This window comes from Xyrauchen texanus, chromosome 31, assembly GCF_025860055.1.
Source record: "Xyrauchen texanus isolate HMW12.3.18 chromosome 31, RBS_HiC_50CHRs, whole genome shotgun sequence".
In the NCBI taxonomy this organism is placed as follows: domain Eukaryota; kingdom Metazoa; phylum Chordata; class Actinopteri; order Cypriniformes; family Catostomidae; genus Xyrauchen; species Xyrauchen texanus.
This window is the reverse complement of record NC_068306.1, coordinates 35,415,924-35,438,102: the sequence shown is the minus strand read 5'-3', so window position 1 is coordinate 35,438,102 and position 22,179 is coordinate 35,415,924. Positions and strand designations below refer to the sequence as shown.

General features: G+C 41.0%; 1 protein-coding gene across 1 annotated transcript in view; it reads left to right on the top strand.

Annotated features, from left to right (window-relative positions):
- Window positions 1–22,179, top strand: part of LOC127625239 (PDZ and LIM domain protein 4-like) — an 83,561-nt gene that overhangs the window by 27,092 nt on the left and 34,290 nt on the right. The window contains exon 3 of the mRNA XM_052100400.1: window positions 10,472–10,553. Within this exon, the coding sequence (XP_051956360.1) occupies window positions 10,472–10,553 (82 nt within the window). The remainder of the gene's footprint in view (window positions 1–10,471; window positions 10,554–22,179) is intronic.

Genomic DNA, 22,179 nt, shown 5'->3' with positions numbered 1-22,179 from the left:
TGAATCATGTTACGAACCACCTAATGTCATATTGCAAAAATGTTATTGCCACAGTCGGGTAATTTTCATGAGATCATGCTGATTGGGGTGGTTTCATATGGTTCTAAATATGGTCCTAAAAATCTTAATTTTGAATAAATGTAAGTGTGAACTTTTTGATGAATCTTGATTTTGGTATGAAAACTTTTGCAGATTATATATGCGCAAACACAGGGTGAGTGAATGACATCAGTGTCTCGTTATCGGATGTGCTGGATGTGTTACCAGGACACATCGTTATGGTCTATTGGAACATGTCATACAAACTCACCCTGGCAGCATATCCCCACTGTGAGGACAGACAACAGCTGCTGTGAATCTCTCTGTATCTCCTCCAACTCCTCATTCCTCTATAAGGAAAGCTGCAGTCTGATAAAGGCTGTGAATCCGGATGACGAAGATTGGTTTCCACAAGTCATGGAGCTGTCGGAAAGAGCGTGCTTTGCCAGCGAGTTAAAACCGAGTGAGTCATAAGACTCGGGTCATGAAAGAGCAGGGAAGCAGAAAAAAAGAGGAATTAAGGGAAAGAGAAAACGCGGGCAAAGCTCTCCATCCCAGTTCTGCTTACTGGACTATGACTCGTGAATGAAGGATTATGTGTAGATTTGAAAGATCAGAGAAAGAAAGAAAGAGAGTGAAGACTTACATTTGCCATTTAAAATTCTTCCCTGATGGTTTTAAAGGGAATATCGAGGTATGGGGGAGCTGGTGGGGTGATGATGTCATTGATCTTTTCCACTCGTCCAGACAAATAATGGCCATTAGTGATACTCAAAAACCTGTTAGTGTTTGAAATAAAAACAGATTTGTTATTAAGTGATGAGTCCTCTTTGTTTAGTCCAATTCGAATATAAACCGGAAATGAAAAGGGAATCTGCTCTATTAAAACATGTTATTCTTGTTGCAAATGATTAATTCGAGCATGTTATTGTGCTCAATATGCATTTTATTTTAAAAAAAAATACTTGACAAATAAATAAATACACATGAAACATTGATTTTAAAGTTAAAATTATGTCAATAATGAGTTGAGTTCAAATAATTGTATTAGCTTAATTGTTCAAATCAAACAGTGATCCGAGAAGTGGGTAAGATGGGCTATGACTCATGAATGAAGGATTGTGTGTAGATTTGAAAGATCAGTGAAATAAATAAAGAGAGGGTAGACTTACATTTGCCATTTTAAAATTCTTCCCTGATGGTTTTAAAGGGAATATCGAGGTATGGGGGAGCTGGTCGGGTGATGATGTCATTGATCTTATCCACTAAAATTATATAATGCACAGACACAATAACGGTTACATACAACCATATTATGCACATAATCTTCTTAAATCTGTTTTGCATTACTGGGCCACAGCAAAGTGCCAAATACTCACTTTGAATGCAAGAGCCTGCTTGGGAAATATGAGATTTCACAAGCAATTTCAACCGTTCATTACTGTGTTTTCTGGAAGGGTCTGTGTATTAGACACCTTCCTGAAAATGGAAGCACAGCCAAAGTAAACCCTTAACTATTGTGATTTAATCGTTCAGTGAAGACATCCTGGCCAGAGGGAGTTAATTATAGTGACTTAAGTTTAACCGACAGAGCTGTATGACTCTTAAGTGATGATGTGAAGATCTGAAACAGTTATGGTATTTTCTAAATAGTATAATACCATACTATAGATAGAATTTATATTGTGCATGGAATATACATTTTCAGAATTTTGTTCTGAGTCGTTGACAAATGAGGTTGACAAATATTTAAAAATTAAATAAGACACTTTAAAAAATCAAGTTGAGACATGTCTCAAGTTAGTAAGATGTCCTGGTTACTTTCGTAACCTCTGTTCCCTGATGGAGGGAACGAGACATTGTGTCGATGTAGTGACACTAGAGATAACCCTTGGGAGCCCAAAACACTTTGAGAAAGGGCCAATTGGAATTGGCGAGTGGACATCTAAGGAGCTGGCTTGCAACCACTCATTCAGGTTTTGTGCTGAGGAGCCGAGACAAAGTCCCGGCCATTTCAGCGGGTAGCTCAGTGTTGTGGCAGGAGGGAAACTGTCAATCCCTATCTGTCAATCACTCGACGTTGTGTCAATGAAGTGACACTAGGGATTATTATACAAAGTGCCACAACTAGCTGAACTGTGTTAGGTGGACTGGCGATGCGAGATGGGCAGACCGTTGTGTGGCTCGTTGCCAGCACACACGGCCATCATGTAACCTCCCCCAATGCTCTTACAGGTGTCATACGGTCCCCTGCACCTCGGGGACAAGTAGACTGCCAAAAAATAGGGACCGGCTGGCCCATGGCCTCTTCTCCTTTTTTCTCCCCAAACGGTACAAAATCGCTCAGCTGGGGGCCATATAGGGTCCACATCTGGGGATGTCCTTCCCAAGGGGAAGGCAACGTGGAGATCACACACCGCCCGAAGGGGGAAATTGAGTGGAAATGCATCACATGGTCTGACCGAGTCTTGTCGGCAATGTCTCATGTGGAGAAGTCCCGTGGTAGGTCCTACCCCGGTGGGGGGAGGAGTTCTTTAAACACTGTGACAGAGGGCAGAGGAGTCTCTGCCCAAGAAAGACACTGGTTTACCAATGGGGAAACCGTTTCATGGGAGATACGTCACACAGGGTTACCTACGTGCATGCCACCTGCATGTGGAGCACCTACCCCAGTACAGGGCCTAGTTAGCACATGTACTGGGCCGGCAGCGAGTTTCTGCGGCCAACTGCCCCGGAACTTATCTGCTCGTACCTGACAACACACAGGCTCAACCCGGAGATTGTAAAACCTTGCAAAGGTGTTGGGTGTTGCCCAACCTGCTCCTCTGCAGATGTCTGCTAAAGAGGTGCCATTGGTCAGAGCCCAGGAGGCCACAACACTCCTAGTAGAGTGTGCTCGTAGCCCCAAGGGGGGGGCGGCACATCCTAGGCGTGATATGCTATAGCGATGGTGTTAATGACCCAGTAGGCGATCCTTTGTTTGGAGACAGCGCTCCCTTTCCGCTGTCCACCAAAGCAGACAAAGAGCTGCTCAGAGCATCTAAAGCTCTGCGTACGATCCAAATAGATGTGTAAAGCAAGCGCTGGACACAGTAATGCCAAGGCTGTCATGAGGAGCGTGAGGTCCGAGAACCAAGTCTGGTTGGGCAGTAGGGTGCTACTAAGATGACCTGCTCCTTGTCCTCCCTGACCTTGCACAATGTCAGTGCAAGTAGGCTCACTGGGGGGAATGCATACTTGCATAGCAAGCTTGACCGAATCAACTCCAAATCAGCTGGACCACCTGGGGGTGGAGTCTCCAATCGAGACTGAGTCTAAGTCCATGCCGAGAAAAGAGATGCTCTGAACCGGGGAGAGCTTGCTCTTTTTTCAGTTGACCCGAAGGCTGGCTGAGGTGCCTGAGCACCAGGTCCCTTTGTGCACACAAGTTCCACAAGTGAGCTGGAGTCTGCCAGTCGTCGAGATAGTTGAGGATGCGGATGCCCACTTCCCTTATCGGAGCAAGGGCTGCCTCTGCAACTTTAATGAAGGCGCAAGGAGACAGGGACAGACAAAGGGGAGGACCGTGTACTGGTACACCTGGCCCTCAAAAGCAAATCATAGGAAGAGTCTGTGTCAAGGGAAAACTGAGACGTCGAAGTACGCGTCCTTCAGGTCTACTGCCGCGAACCAATCTTGATGCCAGACGCTTGCTAAAATGCATCTTTGCATCAGCATCTTGAACGGGAGCAAGGCCCAGTTCAGAACTCACAGGTCCAAAATTGGCCACAACCCAACGCTTTTTTTGGTTCAATGAAGTAGGGGCTGTAAAACCCCTTCTTCATCTCGGCTGAAGGGACAGGCTGTATTTCCGCATGCAATGCAGTGGCATTGTCACCTTTCACCGAGGTGAAACGGACGCCGTTCAACCTAGCTGGGCACCTGGCAAACTGAATTGTGTAGCCGAGTCGGATGGTCCTGATCAGCCACCACAACGGGTTGGTGGACCAAGGGAACGATCGTGTCGGACATACCGGCAGGTAGAGCCTCGCTGCAGGGCTTGAGGCGCCACTCGTGGCCATGCTGAGTCCGGAGACATCAAAGCACTTACCTGGCTCTGTATACCCACCGTTGGAGCGGTCTGGGATGGGGGAACCAGTTGGGTATGCGGTGAAATTAAAAGAAAAGGAAAACAAGGATTTTCCACCCAGCCCTCCACTGGGGATGGAGTGGTCTTCTTACCAGGTCCTGTGTAGCGGGTCTGTGACTCCATGGGTCGCCCGACTCAGGCGTGCTTTGAAGCCTTCCTTGGGTTCTTGGCGGCCGGTCGTGAGATCTGCATCCTATGGGTGGCTCCACGCTGGGGCCGGCCTACTGGGGCGGGCTATGTGGCGGACCCTGGTTGTACTGCCTCAGGGGGACGCCCTTGGTGATGAGCTGCACCGGAGTAGGATGTGTTGGATTGCCTCAGTCTGCTTCTTGACCATTGAGAACTGCTGGGCAATGTCCTCGATGGTGTCGCTGAATAGGCCAACCTGGGAGATGGGGGCGTCAAGGAATCGAACCTTGTCAGCCTCCTTCGTCTCGACCAGGTTGCGCCAAAGGTGATGCTTCTGAACCACCAGGGCGAGATCGGTCGCCGAGCGCAGCACATTCATCAATCCCGGGTCAGGGCTACCCTTGTGCAGTTCTTTCAGCGCCATGGCTTGGTGCACTTACGGGAGATTCATGGCGTAGGTGGCCTGTCCAGCAGCACTGTAGGCCTTAGCCGCCTTATTTCAGGTCTGGGCAGTAAAAGGTGCCCACCATGATCTTGGGAAGAAACCGGGGCAGGGCATGGCCGTGAGCGGTGCTCATAGCCTCCCGGGCAAGCATGGCCACCAGCTCCACGTCAGCCTGCGACTGGGTGACCGCACCCGAGGGTGGGAGCCCAGCCGAGTTCTGACTGGACGAGCCCGCTCTCCGATGCTGTGATGGAGAGCTCATCCTCTTCGCAAGCACTGAATGCCCTGAGATGAGCTGGCGGTCTCATCCCAGAACTCGACCAGGACACTCGAGCGTGCTGGGGAATGGGAGGTCCTTGGGGGTTAACTGCCGGAGAAGCTCCCATTGAGGTCCCAGCCTCATACCCGTAGGTAGAAGGACCGAGGCGGGGAGCTGCTGGCTTGGCTTTCCCTCTGACGAAAGTAAGCCATGACCGCAACGTTGCCATGGTCATGTTCTTGCAATGAGGACATGAACCATCCACGAAAGCTGTCTCCGTGTGGGAGGCGCACAAACACATGAGACAGCGATCATGGCCATCAGAAGCGTAGAGATAGCGACAGCAACCAGGAATTATACACTGAAGGAAAGGCATCTTGAAAAAGACACTCCGTCAGTGAGACTCTTTTAGTAGGAAATATACTCTTTATTAAGCGCCCAGGGGAGTTCTCTGCACAACGCCGGTTACAGCTACACTGGCTAAGAGGCTAATGGACCGCAGAGGCTATATTAAAATGCGTAAATCTTGAAATTATTTTTTGGAGTGAACACACATTCGTATACTATATACTCATATGTTCTATGTACACTTTGCACATCTTTCACAACTAATCTATACCCTCTCAAGATTTACAGGTATTCTGCATCTAATAGTGCAACCTAATGGTGTTTTGGTGGGGTTTATGGCTTTTCTCAGGGGTCCTTTAGCTCCAACATCTAGGGTAGGGCTGGGACGACGCATCGACGTAATCGATGACGTCGACGCAAAAAATACGTCGACGCAAAATATGCGCGTCGATTCGTCAGACCAAAACAAAGATGGCGGCACCGGAGAGTAGAAGCAAAACGAGTGGCTCCTCAGACTGCCAGAAGTGCAAGGCGGCACGCACTCGTTCATCTAAAGTGTGGGAATTCTTTAATTTAAAAGGAAAAAATTATGTGATATGTCGTCTTTGCAAAATGGAGATGGCTTTCCATTCTAGCACCACGGCAATGCACCAGCACTAGGGCTGGGATGACGTTGACGCAAAAAATACGTTGACGCAAAATATGCGCGTCGAATTGTCAGACCCAAAACAAAGTTGGCGGCGCCGGCGCCAACACGAGTGGCTCCTCAGACTATCAGAAGTGCAAGGCGGCATGCACTCGTTCCTCTAACATATGGGAATTATTTAATTTAAAAGGAAAAAATTCTGTGATATGTCATCTTTGCAAAATGGAGATGGCCTTCCATTCTAGCGCCACCCGGGAGCAGCCGCAGATGACAGAGCACCGTAAGTTTTTTTTCAACTCCCCACTTTGCACTCGATGTTGGAGTAGGCTATAATACGTTGTCGACACCTAAAGTTTTCGCTTATAGCTATTAATAATGCGCTTATAGCTATGAATGTCGTGAAAAATACATAGAGGACACTGACAACGCGCTGACAGACAGGACCAAGCAGGTAACATTTAATAAAGTCTCAACTTTCAAATTTGGTCATTCAAAGAAAATTAAACCATAAATAGGCCTACTATTTTGTGGTTCTTTAATGTGTCGTGACAGATTGCCTCAGTTAAAGCTGCTCGTGAACCGATCATCTTTTCCTTGGTTAATTTATAGCATCAAATAGGCTAAACATGAATGTAGCCTACATCAGAAGGACTGTTGTTTTAACCGCGGAAAGATGTCAGTACAGTAGCCTACAATCCATTATTCAAATTCACCGACGTTAATCTTCTCTCTCCTGACTACTTTGTCGGACAAAAATGGCGTATTATGATTGATTGATCAGATCGCCAGTCAATCAAACTCCCGGCAAATGTTTTTTTTTTTTTTTTTACATTTTATACACCCCTACCCCCGATGAAACAGGTATTACCGGTGTAGTCACAAGTCGATTAATCGAATCGGACTGAAAAAATGAATCGTTAGATTAATCGATGCATCGAAAAAATAATTGCTAGATTAATCGTTTAAAAAATAATCGTTTATCCCAGCCCTAATCTAGGGGGCTTTTTACCCCAAATACCACCCTTTCAAAATGCGGAAATTATCTGTAGTCATTTTGTACCCTACCTATATTAAATAATAGTAATCATTATTCAGTGTGTACTGTGCAGAATTCAGAAGTCCTTCATTTGCACCACTAGAGGTGTAATCTGTAAAGAAGACATCTTTCTCCATCCATGTGTTTATGTCTTTGTGTCTTAGTGATGATAGAAGACACAGTACTACTGCCTATTGCACCATATTCTGAATTGAAAATTGCAAGGAGAGAAAAGGAGATAAAACACAACACACAAGTACATTGTGTCCTGACACTTGAATCATCTGTGCCCACTACATCTGCCCCACTCATTTTCCATTTTATTCCTCAACACAGTACTTCAGTGACACTTTCAAGGATGTGCCACAAAGAATCAGATGCTCCAAATTATTCAGTGAGCGAGTCATTAGACCGATTCTAACCAATAACTTACGAGTTCAAGATTCAAGTCTTTTTAACCCATTCATTAAAGAGAACAAAATCATTAGAGTCATTTGTTCATGACGTGAGCTACACTGGTTGTGATATACTGTATGTTTGCTGTTGCGTCCAACTAGCGAGCGAGGTCATAACAGCAAAAATATGTCTATTTATTTGACTTGTTTTACGGTGATTCTGAATGAGAACAAGTTCTCTTTTCCCAACCCTCATGACAAATGTAATGTTCCAACATAAACCATTGTCAAGGCTTCTGTCTGCTGAAAGAGTCTCTTCATGTGAGTGGGTATAGTATGGAAACCTTTCAGAAATCAGTCACATCCAGATGGCCTTAAGTGACTTTGACAGTCATATGTGAGTCATCGCCTCAACCGATCACATACATGACAACTCATAATGGGTATATTCATGCTTCAGTGATGGATTTTCCAGTAGGGAGGGGCCACAGACATTTTCTTTGTTTCTCAGAGTTGTGTATTGATGTGTGGATGTAGGTGGGATTGCTGTATGGGCAGATGGAAGGGGAAGATCGTTGCATTTTGTTCTTTACAGATGTTCTTTGGAGGCACATTGGAGTCCATTTGGTCAAAAGGTCGGAATGCCAGTGACCTTTGTAGACACTTTAGATTCACCCACTTATTGGCTATATAAATAAGTTCTGAAAGACACAATCTGCTCAAGTCTTGATATAAGTTCAAGTATAAAAGTAGTTTGAAACTACTCTCACGAAGGAATGTCCAAATCATATTTTAACTCAAATCAAATGGAAAATATGAACTTAATGAAGAAAATAAGAAACTACATTTTGGATTAAGAAAAGAATGTCTATTTCTAGGAACATTAAGATTCTATCCATTACTTTTCATTACAATTAAGCACATTGTAAAGAGGCAAGAACCAGATTGACGACATAAATAATATTTTAATGATTAAACTTAAAGAAAAGACAAACACACACACGACGGACATGTCCGTAAATGATCTCTCTCTCCCGCACCATCCTCCGCAGTCGACCTTTATCCCTCACGGAGGCTTGATTAGCCTAATAAGGGACCGGGTGTGTAGAATCATGACCGGCCCCACCCTCCGCCCTGCCACACACATTTTCACCTATTTTTCATTACTGTAAACACATCCAACTTTAGATGAGATTAAACCATCAAGTATTTAAAAAAATAAAGAGGTAGATCTTCAAACTGATGCAAAATTTGTGTGAATGAGCAGCATTTCACGATATTGATATTGATATTAATCTTGAAGATATATTCAACTGTGATGAGAAGTGGGGTCAGGAATAGGCCACACTGTAAATTGTTTTTTTTTTTTTCAGATAAACCAGAAAATAACTTTTGATTGAATGAGTAACCAAAATTATTCACTGATATTTATTTTCTTAAAATAAAATGGTGGGTAGGAGGCTAGCCAAAATTTGATGCCTGTTGTATTGATTCGAAATTCAGCTTGTTGATTTGGTTTGTTAATCCACCCCCATTTTGCGTTAAAGATCTGTCAGCCTATATTTTGTAAGAAATTAAAGGAATATTCAGGGTTCAAGGGTAATATTGATTACCACAAAAACTAATTTCCAGTCCCTCCTTTTCTTTATAAAAATAAAATTAAATAAAAGCAAAAATAGAGGTTACAGTGAGGCACTTACATTAATTCCTCCTATTAAAATGATTTGTAATGATTTGTTGACATTACATCGTCATGGTAACGAAGTTGTACAATTGTCTTTAATGTTACACAGAAAAGGTTAGTAAGTGATTTTATCACATTAAAATCATGTTTACGCACATATTTTTAGACATTGTGGCTATAATTTTTAAAAAGTAGTTTAACGTTAGAAAATTGTCCCCCATTCACTTCTGTTGTGAGTGTTTCACTGTAACCCAGATTTTTGCTTTTTTTAAAGAAAAGGAGGAACGAGTCGAAATAAATTTTTGTGGTAATCAGTATTATGCCACAAATACTGTTGAGCTTAACTTTTATTGAACCCAGAATATTCCTTTCACGTCTGACTGCTCATTACCTATTTTATAATAGAGTAGAAAGATAACTCGCAATACCCAGATGACCAGTCTGATATGTCTTAATCCCCGGATGTGCGGTTGCTATTCAGAGAAATCAGACCACTAGATGGTGTCATTGACCAATCAGAATTCAGTATTCCAGAGTGCCGAATAATAATTTTTTATAATGGCCACTAAATTGTGTAACTGACTGTTGACCCTGGCAAGTAGTTTTGTACATAGCTAGTTTTATTGCTCTTTTATCACTCTTTATATTTCTACTAAGTAGTTGTGTAATAAGCAATAATGTACAATCAGCCAGTTACGCCAAATAACAATACAATACAAATGATACAAATCCCCTTTTCACCTGATCACCCTGTTAAAAGTCCTGATCACCCTGTTAAAAGTCCTGATCACCCTGTTAAAAGTCCTGATCACCCTGTTAAAATGTAACTGGAACTGTAAAAGTAGGCTGCTTTGGTTTGTCGTTCAGTCTGTGGAACTCCAAACTGTAAGAAAAACATTTTATGTACAGCGGACATTTGGTGAAACATATTTTGCTTTACGTCAGGTTAAATTGTGTTTAGAACATTTAGACTTGGTTTTCCATTTGTTGCTGACATTTTGACTGCCAGAGTCTAGATTTCATTCCAGTTTACGGCAACTTTGACAGCAGCCCCCAGAGTGAGGGCATGAAGATGCCCCTACTACCAAAACAACTGAAGACAATCAGATGTGCTCGAAAAAGGATACAATTCTGCTTCAAGTTTTTTTTTTGCCGAATGACGTGACTTGGATGAAAACAAAAATCTAGTAGCGGCACCAAATGCTACAACAAAGATTGCAGCACTGACTGAGCACTCCCAAATGCCATTGAATAATGTTACCAGTTTCCTATAAATACAGAAAGGAAGGTTGTTTTCACTGATGTACACAGCTACATGGATTAACACACCATTAACTGCTTTTATTGTTTTTTGTTTTCAGAACTGGAAGAGTTTGGTCTCCAACTGGAAAAGAAGAAAACAAGAGCAGTTCATACAGTGGCACACTGGAGGCTGAATCACAGGTATGAAAGGTGTTGATATAAAAGTCTAATGCACAATACCAGTTGAAAGTTGACTGGACACACTTGACTGAACTCTCTGTTGAACCAAGTGGCATTCTGTATTTTCTTTTTTTAGAAGATGCACACTATGAAAAATCTTTTGTCAGGTAACCTGAATAATGTGCTTCATGTGGTAACAAATACATTAAAATCAAAAATATTATTTAACATGTCTGAATCAACCTGAATACATTAGGTTATGCTAGTAAAACTATTTATAAGGGTTAGATCAGTTAGAAATAGCTCTGTAAGATAATATTAAATATTAAAGATAATTGTAGGTTGCCACTTTTTTTCAGTGTGGTGTTCTTGCATCTTACATTCAATGGTTGTGAGTGCTGCTTTGTGAAATAAAAAGGCACATTTAAAGTGCTGACTATTCCCTAGTATTTGTTTTTATTTTTTGGGGGGTGCCTAATGCTATGAAGAACTCAGAAACTTAAGAAGGATATTCCAATTTTGTTAATGGTAGATTAAAGAAATAGTTCACTTAAAAATACAAATTTACTCACCCTCATGCCATCCCACATGTGTATGACTTTTTTTTCTTCTGCAGAACACAAATTAAGATTTATAGAAGAATATCTCAGCTCTGATGGTCTTCACAATACACGTCAATGGTGACTAAAACTTTGAAACTTCAAAAAGCACATAAAGCCAGCGTAAAAGTAATCCATATGACTCCAGTTGTTAAATTCATGTCTTCTGGAGCGATATGATAGAGAAACAGATCAATATTTAAGTCCTTTTTATTATAAATCTACACTTTCACTTTCAGATTCTTCTTTTGTTTTGCATTCTTCATGCATATCACATCCTACTGGTTGGGGCCAGGGGAGGAAAGAGTACTGCAAAATCATACTCAAGTAGAAGTACTGTTACTTCTCAAAAATGTTGTGTAAGTAGAGTAAAAGTAGCTGTTCTAAAAACTACTCAAGTAAGAGTAAAAGAGTATCTCATTTATCTCAAGTACTCATGAGTAGTGAGTATTGAGAACTGAGTTGCAAAACCTATGCCCCATTATAATGAACACTGTATGCCAACTTTTAAAATACATCAATTATCTATGATAAACACTACATGAATCTGATTCCAAAAACTAGAAGTGAGACATGATAACATAAATGAAAAGATGAAACAGTTATTTTCAATACACTGATCACCATTTTAAATAGTAATGTATGATACAATTACATTAAAATCAGTTTACGTGTAGGGTCTAAATTTCCCTTAATGCAGACAGAGCGTTATTGTTGTGCGTAAAACATGTTCAAACAATGCAAGGAATGCAAAAAAATGCTAAATAAGCAGGATTACTTGGCACGTCATGTCCTGCACAATAGAGGAGGTAGAGCAAGCATGGGAAAATTTGTTTGGTACAGGGATGCTACATCACGCTTAAAAAGGAATAATTCACCCAAAAATGACAATTCTCTCATCATTTACTCGCCATCATGCCATTCTGAATGTGTATGACTTTCTTTCTTCTGCAGAACACAAATGAAGGTTTTTAGAAGAATATCTCTTTTGGTCCATACAATGAAAGTGAATTGGTGCTAAAATATTGAAGCTCCACAAATCACATAAATCAGCATAAATGTGCTCTAATCCATGTGACTCCAGTGGTTTAATCTATGTCTACAGAAGCGATATGATAGATGAGGTGAGAAACAGATCAATATTTAATTCCTTTTTTATTATTAATTCTCCTCCCTGCTCAGTAAATCTCCACTTTAAATTTCACATTGTTCTTCTTGTATTTTTGGTGATTCACAATCTTCATGCATATCGCCACCTACTGGGCAGAGAGAAGAATTTCTAGACTTAAATATTGATCTGTTTCTCACCCACACATATCATATCACTTCTGAAGTCATGGATTAAACCACAGGAGTTGTATGTATTGCTTTTATGTGCTTTTTGGAGTGTCAAATTGTCGGCACCCATTCACTTACATTGAATGGACATACAGAGCTGAACTATTTTTCTAAAAATCTTAATTTGTGTTCTGAAGTAAGAAAGTCAGAGACAGATGACCTGAGGGTGAGTAAATGATAAGATCATTTTCATTTTGAGAACTATTTCTTTAAGTAGCAAATGGGGGGCCACACTCCTCCTTTTGAGACACAATATTCAACATTTATTTAGTTCTTGTATCTTTTAAGCCAAGAAATAGTTGTGTTCTCATTCTAATGCATGATGCAAAATTTTCTAAAGTATGTGACTGGTGGAATGTTCTGCGGAAGCATTACTCTGCAAATGTTGATAATTTTCTATTTTATAAAGGCAAAGCATAATTATAAATTATTTTATCATCTCTACTTTCCTGATAATTTATTATTCCAATTAACACTCTACATCAGGGGTCAGTATTATTAAAAAACGTTTCGTTTTATTCTATTACATTAATCATTTTAAAGCTACTCAATTTATTCAGCCAAAAGTAGTGAGTGATTTTTCTGGTTTCCTTGTTATTGTTGTTTGATTAATTGCCTTTATGTGACATGGACTACTAGACAGTACTCAATTCACATACATGTACATTTCAAGTCCAACATTTTGATGCAAATACGCTTTTTGTCCCAAAAAGCGTTTAAGTTCACTTTAGACATAAACGATTGCGTTTACATTAAATCCTCACGAAGACAGGCATTGGTGGAATTATGAAGTGTATTTGACCATTTTGGCGTGAACTCGCATTAGTGCTCAAACATCAGCCACCTGTCAATCAAACAGCACTCAGCTACAGACGCCAGGAAATAAAAAGTAAATATTTTATATTTAATCTAGATCAACCAACCAGTGGTGCTCTTGCTATCATGATTGATGTAATGAACACCCCTGTTCTAGATGTAGAATATAGGCAAAATATAAAAATTATTCAAAAGTTTGATCTAAGACATCTCTTTTTCTGATAAACATCTAGATCATTTTATTGCCCAGCCCTATTGATAACATTGCATTAATCTCTCACAGCAGCCCAATAATCTCAGTGATAGTTCAATTACAGGCTGCGTTATAGACACACAGAATCTAGTAAGCAGAAATATGAAATTGACCTTGATATGTTTCTTCACTTTAGAGGCAGGATTAATGCTGATATATGGCTTGAGCAAATTAAACTCTCATGACACGATCAAGCAATTGGCCTTATTCACTGCGAAAAGCCCTTTCAGGTGCGGCCGGTTATGTTCAGCTGTAAACTTTGCTTGAGGCATTCTCCACATTTGGCGCCAGATCTGCAGCTGCCGTTCAGCTGCCGTTTTTTAAGCGTGATTTGATTTGATGGGAGTCGCAACACTCCCTAGCCAATCATGTTGATAGATAAAAATGTAATCAGGACAGGGAAGTAGCGAACACAGGCGGTGGGAAAAAAGCGCAGTAAAAGTACAGTTACAGCACATAAAATGTACTTAAGTAAAAGCATACCATTTTTAAACTACTTAAAATTGCAATTCTCAGGAAAAAGTAGTTAATTACAGTAACATGAGTATTTGATAGATGAAATAAAAGTCATACACATCTGCGATGGAATGAGGGAGAGTAAATTATGAGAGAATTTTCATTTTTGGGTGAAAAACCAAATGCCTTTTTGTAAGAGCTCTATGTAAATTTAATGTAACAGTCTACATTACTGCTTGGCTCTTTAGAATACTTGATTCTGATTGGTCAATGACAGAATTGTGTGGTCTTGTATAATGACCACTAAACTTTATAATTGCCCGTTGACCTTGGGAAGAGATTTCCTACATAGCTATTTTCATGTCTCTTTTATCACTCTTCATCTTCTGATTAAGTCCTGATGACCCTGTCAGGGTTTAGGACCGACTGACTGTACATTATCCCTACATAATGCCTTACATTTGAAATCATCCAACCTATGGTACAATTTCAACATACTGTAATGCTAAAGTTTTCCTTTTACTCTCTTAGTTGCAAATGAGATAGATGGTCTCAAATGGCTCTTTGCTTTGACTTTTGAATAATTTGGAAGACTTGGATCAAATCTTCAGTAAAATAACATTCACATTTGGTGATTGTGTGTCGTAAAATCTAGAAAGAGTGTTTGAGTAATTTCTAGAGTAGATGTGGGCCTCATGCCGAGATGCAAGTCACTGCGTCTTGCGCTGCAGCCACTGGAAAATGTGAATGTTGGGAATCTGAAAGAATAGCATTCGAACCCATCACGTCATTTCCAATGAAAGCAGACATGGCCAAACGTGTGGTAGAGCCAACAAATTTTTCAGAGGCCGTATTTTACCCCTGACTGTTTAGGTCAGAGCGTAATTCAGGACTGGGATTGTCTCATTGCTTGGAATTCGTGTTACCTCAGAGTCGTAACATGAGACTGAATGTCTTTTATGAATGGAAAAAAGTTGCCCATTTCCTAAAGTCTTTCATGTATGATCCACTGGGTTGTTCAGGCACGTATTACTACAGTCATGGTTACTACAATATTACTATAGTAAAACCATGGTTACATTGTGTAAGGGAAGCCCAAATATATATTGCACTATCACGTATCTCGGGGCTCTAATGATTCTATACATTTTTGGTAAGCAAGCAATAGAATTTTTTTTTTGCAATTTTGCATTTTCTTTTTTCTGTTACACTATTTTTAAGAGAAAGTTAGAGGAATACTAAATAGGTGGGGACATAACGCCAAACATTTATGAGATAAAGGGGGTAGAATAAGGTTCCGATTCATTTAAGCATTTTCTGATTTATGTGTTAGGTTAAAGTTATTAAGCGTTATATGTTTGATTTTATGTGTTTAGAGGGGGAAGGGTGGTGTTATGGTGGTTGGATGCTGGGTGGGGGTTCTTTACGTTTGTCAGCAGTAGACATATGGTTTCAATCAGGTCCTCCTTCAAATTCTATATCTCCCTAGCAGTGTTCAAGCCGATATAAATCGCTATAATTCAGGATGTCAATTCCTCGAGACAAGACTTAATTAATAAAGCTATGTTTGTGTCGGATTGATTTATTCAGTTCATTGCTAGCAGTTACTACAGTAGAAGGATGGTTTGTATGGTTCTACATGTTCCAGCTCTATGGGCAGTCACCCAGAAACAAAGGGCATGCTGGGATAGTGTTGTAAAACAGGTCAGTGAAACATGATGATGGTCAGGATTAATGATCAGACTCAAACACTCCTCATAGATATTTCTTCTGGACATTTTGTGTTCCTGGCACACAATAACCATATAATCTGGGGATATTTTAACCTAAAATATTGTATTTTTGGATTGTCATTGATGTCTGGACAAATCTCACGAAAACATGTCCAGGTCACATTTAACCCAAAAAGAAAAGAAATTAAATAATAGATGATTTAGTTTACAATAAATACTGTACTACAATTGTATATAAATACTTCAAAGTGTAAATAATATTTAATTGTTTTTAGTTTTTTCACACATAGAATATGATTTTCTGCAGATTGGTAGTGAGATTTTTTCACATTTGAGGTAATGAGAATTAGTTTTGTGTTACAATAATGAGAATTAGTTTTGTGTTACAATAATAAGAGATTTTTAACATTACGGTAATGACAATATGATTTATTTTGCATACTGGCAGTGAGATTTTTCACATTTAGGTAATGAGAATGATAAAAAAAAATTGCATTACAGTAAGGAAACTTTGTTTTGTATTACAATAATGAGAATTTGATTTTTTAACATTTCGTTATTGACATGATTTCGCAAACTGGTAATGAGATTTTTCACATTTTGGTAATGAGAATTAAGTCTTTTTTGCATTATGGAAATTAGAATTAATTTTTTGCATACTGGTAATGAGATTGAGATATTTAATTTCAGTAATGATAAATTTTTTTTGCATTACAATGAGAATGAGATTTGTTTGCGTTACGGTAATGACAATACCATTTTTGGCATACTGGTAATGAGTCTTTTTGCAATACAGTTTGTCTAATAAGAATTTGTTTTGAACTATAATATTAATAATTAGATTTTGTTACCACATTACGGTAATGAAAATACAAATGTTCACATACTGGTAATTACATTTTTCATTACAGTAATGAGAATTTGTTTTGCATTGCAATAACAATACTGAGATTTTTTTTAAAAATATTGCAGTAATCAGAATGCCATTTTCACATACTGGTAATGACTGCATTGTGAGAATCAGCTTTTTTTTTCATTACAGTAATAAGAATTTGTTGCAGAAATGTGTTTTAGTATGTATACAAATAACATCACAATGCACAAAATGTAATCATAATGGTCCTTAGAATTGTTTTTTTTTTTTTTTTTCTTTAAGCAAAACATAGTGTCTTATTTTATCATTTTGATTTGGGAAAGAACAGACATGTTTTTCATTGTTTTCGTGAGATTCACCCATCTGCTAATAGGCCTCTTAATCATTCCTGCCCTTTTCAGAACATGAGAGGTTAGATCTTAGCAACCACTCTGTTTGTAATCTGTGTTTTATAGTTGTCTGATATAGTTGCCATATATGATATATTTTCCCAGATAGGAGAAGTGATCAGACATGGCATGGAGAGTCAGTTTCAACCATTGCTGCTGTAAAGTCTTTCAGCGCTCCTCTACATTCACTGCACACTACTGCATATAACAAATAAATCAGTTTAATGAGACAAAAGCCTTATCCAGGTTATTAAATAAAAAAATCATGGTTAAAAGGGTAGAGAAGTACAAATTATTGGTTTTCATTGTTAGACAAAGCTGGCACTTTTATAAGCTATACGCCAGATGTGTAGACCAGTAAATCTGCCATTTTTATTGCAGTAACACCCATTTGTGGCAGAAATGTGAACTAAAGACAAAGGTCTTTAACAGTTATGTTCACTTGTTGGTAAATAGTGTTTTTGATCACTTTCTTTTTTTGGAAATGGGTTAATGACAATTAAGGACAATTATATAAATATATCTTGGGTTTATATATACAGTATATACTGATATATATATATATATATATATATATATATATATATATATATCTATCTTTAACCTAAATCTAACCAGTAGTGTACTAAAAGCAAATCAAAGGTGAAGAAAACAGACATCTTTACCCTAAAGTCATCCTTACCCTAGAGTCTTAAAAGCAAATGCAAGATGAAATGCTAATTGTCTGAAGCAACCATGTCATGTCCTGTCACTTCTTTGACACTTTCATCTCACGTGTCAGCTAGCGTGCTTGACTGATCTCGAACTGCGAATTTCAGTGTGCTTCAAGTCCAACACTCAATCGGGTGACCTTCAGCGCAATCTAATCACATTAGAATAAGTGTGTAAGTGTAAATAAGTCTGTATTACATGCGTTAAAATAGTAAAAGTGTGTTTATAAAGTCATAATCAGCCATTATTTTCATGATTTGTGTGAAAGTGAATAAAACGCACAATTGCTGTAAGACCTCATGTGTTAATTTCACCAGGAAACTGCAGCGAAACGTAGAACATGGCACGTAAAAGTCAGTTTGCAAAAATTTTGTTATTGTAAAGTTCATTCTATGAGACTAGGTTGAGCACATTATGTTAACGCTAGTTAATGTACTCTTTGTATTCATGTTGGTTCATTTATACCATTTTCATTTAAAGTTTTTATTTAATGACTCAAAAAAATTATTTCCCAATTAATCTTACATTTCCTTTTGATTTTTTCAAGGCAAAAAAAGAAGGATTTCATATAAAAATTATATAATGTCCATGAATATTATTAAGTTTCATGGAGTTTTAACATCTGACAACCTGAATTAACTTTGCCATGACCCATTTGAAAAGATATAAGAGACTTGTTGAGGGTCTACAGGAGTTATTTGATATTATTTTCTGTTTTGTGTTTTTCTGCAACATTTCTGAATTTGGATGGAATTTATTTGAGGGAAATTGTTTTAAAAATATTAATACATTTTAAAACAACATATCTTCAAGTACTACTTAATTTTAATAAATTATAAAAAAAAAAAAAAAAAAATGATAAAGCTAAACTACTCAATAAAATGTTCTTTTCAAGATTTTCAAGATGTTTTTCTTCATTACAATCTCAGAATAAATCTTTTGTCAAATTGAGCCCACAAAAATTATCTAAATCAATTTTGTTTCTGACATTGAAAACATGGTAATAATAGAAGAGGTATTCAAGTCCGAATAAAGAACTTGCAATAAAAGTAAAGTCTTTCAAACACTGTGCTCATTCTGGTTGTGTGTAGCACCTGCACACTGCAGATCCTTTCTGAATAATACCAAAGTTCAGAGGCTGAAGTTTATTTATTAATCAAGACTTGAGTGGCACATTTTAGCATAGATCTGTCACTGTGAAATGCAGACTTTGCAAAGAGGCTGTTAGAGCCACTAGACCAGATAACTGGACCCTTTTAAATTATAAACTTGGAGAGCAGCTGGCTTCTATCCACTTAAAGATGAGAATGCAATAAAACTCCTGTCTTGTTGCCCTTGGAACTCTTTGTACTATAATACTGGGAATTTGAGATGGGTTTTTGTTTTTCTTTGTCACAGCGTTGAAACAACAATGAACAGAAAGGGATGAAAGTCTAGCCTCACTGCCCCCAACATTGAAGTTGAACATAGTGAAACATAGTTCTTTATTTGGGTGGTTTATACCAGGCTCAGTTGGAATCTACTGTATAGTGAGGCATCAGAGAACATTTATTTCTTAGTTGTCCAAGCCTTTAAGACTTGGAAACACCCTCTTCAAACATGATATGAGAAACAGCACCTTGCTACGCTCACATATGAGCTGTGGATTCGCTGTAATTTTTTATTCATCGTTTTAATTGATCAACACATTTACCAACACAGATAATATGTACATTAGTATGTACAGTCAGAAAAACAGTTTATTTTTCTTTTACTGGTTGTCTGAGTGTATGGACATAATATTGATTTGAGAATTAGGATCCAAACTTTTTGCTTCAGACTAAATATTTTCAGAATGAGAAATTATGTCCCATCTCCAGAATTGAAGGAGAACGTCACGGTTACTGTTGTAACCTTCGTTCCCTGAGGGAGGGAACGAGACGTTGTGTCGAATGAAGTGACACAAGGGGTCTTCCTTGGGAGCCTCGTGTACCTCTGAACTTGAGAAAAGGTCTATGAGAAATTGGCAGACAGAATTTGCATGTCCCGCCCCCGGAGATACAGGTATAAAGAGAAGCGTGCGTGCGTCTGTCAGTCAGGTTTTTGAATTGAGGAGCCGAGAATAAGGTACGGCCGTTTACAGTGGTAGGTCTAGTGTCGTGGCAGAAGGGACAGAACATCTCGTTCCCTCCCTCTGGGAATGGAGGTTACAACAGTAATGACGTTGGTTTGCACCCGTGATGACACAGGTGCAAGCAGGCTGCTGCGTGCTAGAAGCAACTGTATCGGCTGCACGTAACACTCCCCAACATCCCCAGAAGAAGGTGTCATATACAGACATATACAGACCTTAGTTTCTCAGCACCCCTGAGGGGAAACAGGTGCTACATGACTAGCATGGGAGCAAACCCGGCAGCCGTGGCCTTTTCTCTAACCATGTCTCTCGCATAGAGTGTGAAGCGGCTGGGGCTATCTTAAAGCTATGAAATGCGTCTAGGAAGGCGGTATTTCCTTTCAACGACCCAGTGAGCTAAGCTCTGTTTGGAGATGGTGTTTCCTTTCCATCATCCACCAAAGCAGACAAAGTGCTGCTCAGAACATCTTAAGCTCTGTGTGTGGTCCAAATAGATACGCAAAGCATGTACCGGACACAGCAACGAAAGGGCTGGGTCTGCCTCCTCCCGGGGCAGCGCTTGCAGGTTCATGACCTGATCCCTGAAAGGGGTCATAGGAACCTTGGGCATGTAGCCCGGTCGCAGCCTCAGGATAACTTGAGTATGTGCCAGACCAAACTCCAGGCAGGTGTCGCTGACAGAGAACGCTTGCAGTTCCCCAACCCTCTTGATGGAAGCTAGAACTATCAGGAGGGCCGTCTTCAGGTAGAGGGCCTTGAGCTCAACTGAGTCAAGTGGCTCGAAGGAGGGTCTCTGAAGGCCCAAGACGACGACTGAGAGATCCCAGAACGGGAACAGGCTTGGCTGGGGAGGGTTCCAGGTGCCTCTAAGGAACCTGCTAATCAAGTCGTGCTTACCCAAGGACTTGCCGTCCACTACGTTGTGGTGGGCCACGATAGCAGGACAGCGCTGGCCTGCCGGGGCTGAGCAGTCGTGGGTCTGAAGGCAAGGTGACTGCGTCCGGGGAGCCGGGACTGTAGGAGTTTGGAGCCGGGGCACCATGAGTACGGCGTGCACTGGCAAGATGAGGAAATCACTCTTTTATTGAGAATAGGGGTACCACAGCCAGAAGGTGGTGTGGCAAAAGAAAATAAGGGAAACAAGGATTCTCCTCCCGACCCTCCACCGGGGGACAGATTGGTCTTGGTACCAGCTCATCAGCAAATGCCTGACTGTCCGGGTAATCCATCTCAGGAGCGGTTAGGAGCTTTCCTGGTCCTGGAAGGGTTCCTGGAGATGGGGGGGCCTGCGAGGTGCTCAACGCTGGGACTGAGAGCTGGGCCGGGTTGAGGCAGAGCTGCCTGTTGTTTAACCGCAGGGAGACGTCCTCAGCGGGTAGGCGGGGTGTGCTGGTTTACCGACGCCACAGCATGATGTGAGAAATCGCCTCCGACTGCCTTTTCACTGCCGAAAACTGCTGGGCGAAGTCTTCGACGGTGTCGCCGAAGAGGCCAAGCTGGGAGACGGGGGCGTTGAGAAAACATGCCTTGTCAACGTCGTGCATCTCGACCATGTTCAGCCAGAGGTGGCGCTCCTGGACAACGAGGGTGGCCATCACCCGCCCGAGTGCCTGCGCTGTGACCTTCGCGGCTCTGAGAACTAGGACGGTGGCAGAGCACAGTTCCTGCAGCATGTGGGGGTCGGGACTACCCAGGTGCAGATCTTTAAGTGCCATGCACTGCAGGACCTGCAGGAGAGCCATGGTATGCAGGGCAGAGGCAGCCTGTCCGGTGGCACTGTAGGCATTCGAGGTCAGTGATGACGTCATCCTACAGGCTCAGGAGGGGAGTACCGGGCGTTCTTGCCAAGTGGCGGCATTCTCGGGACACCGGTGGATCGCAACTGCTCTGTCCACCTGAGGGACCTCCGTGTACCCGTTGGCCGCCCCACCGTCCAGTGTAGTGAGACCGGACGAGCGGAGGGGCCGGTTCCGGGCAGTAAAAGTTGCCCTCCACGACCGCGTCAGCTCGTCATGCACTTCCGGGAAGAACGGTACGTGGGTGGGGTGTGGCTGGGAGCGACGCCTTGAGCCGATGTACCAGTCGTCAAGCCATGAAGGCTGTGGGGAGGACGGAGGTTTCCAGTCCAAGCCCACGCTCACGGCAGCCCGGGCAAGCATGTCGGCCATCTGCGTGTCAGCCTCAGACTGGGCGAGCTGGCCCGAAGGCGGCAGCCCAGTAGAGTCCTCTGCATCAGATGCCTGGATGCTCTCCGATGCAGTGGCAATGTCATCATCCAATTCCAGGGGCTCAAGGGAGAATTCCGGCTGGCCGCAAGGCGAGCTGCATTAATCCCGAGCAGGCGGAAGGAAGCAAGCGAGTGTGC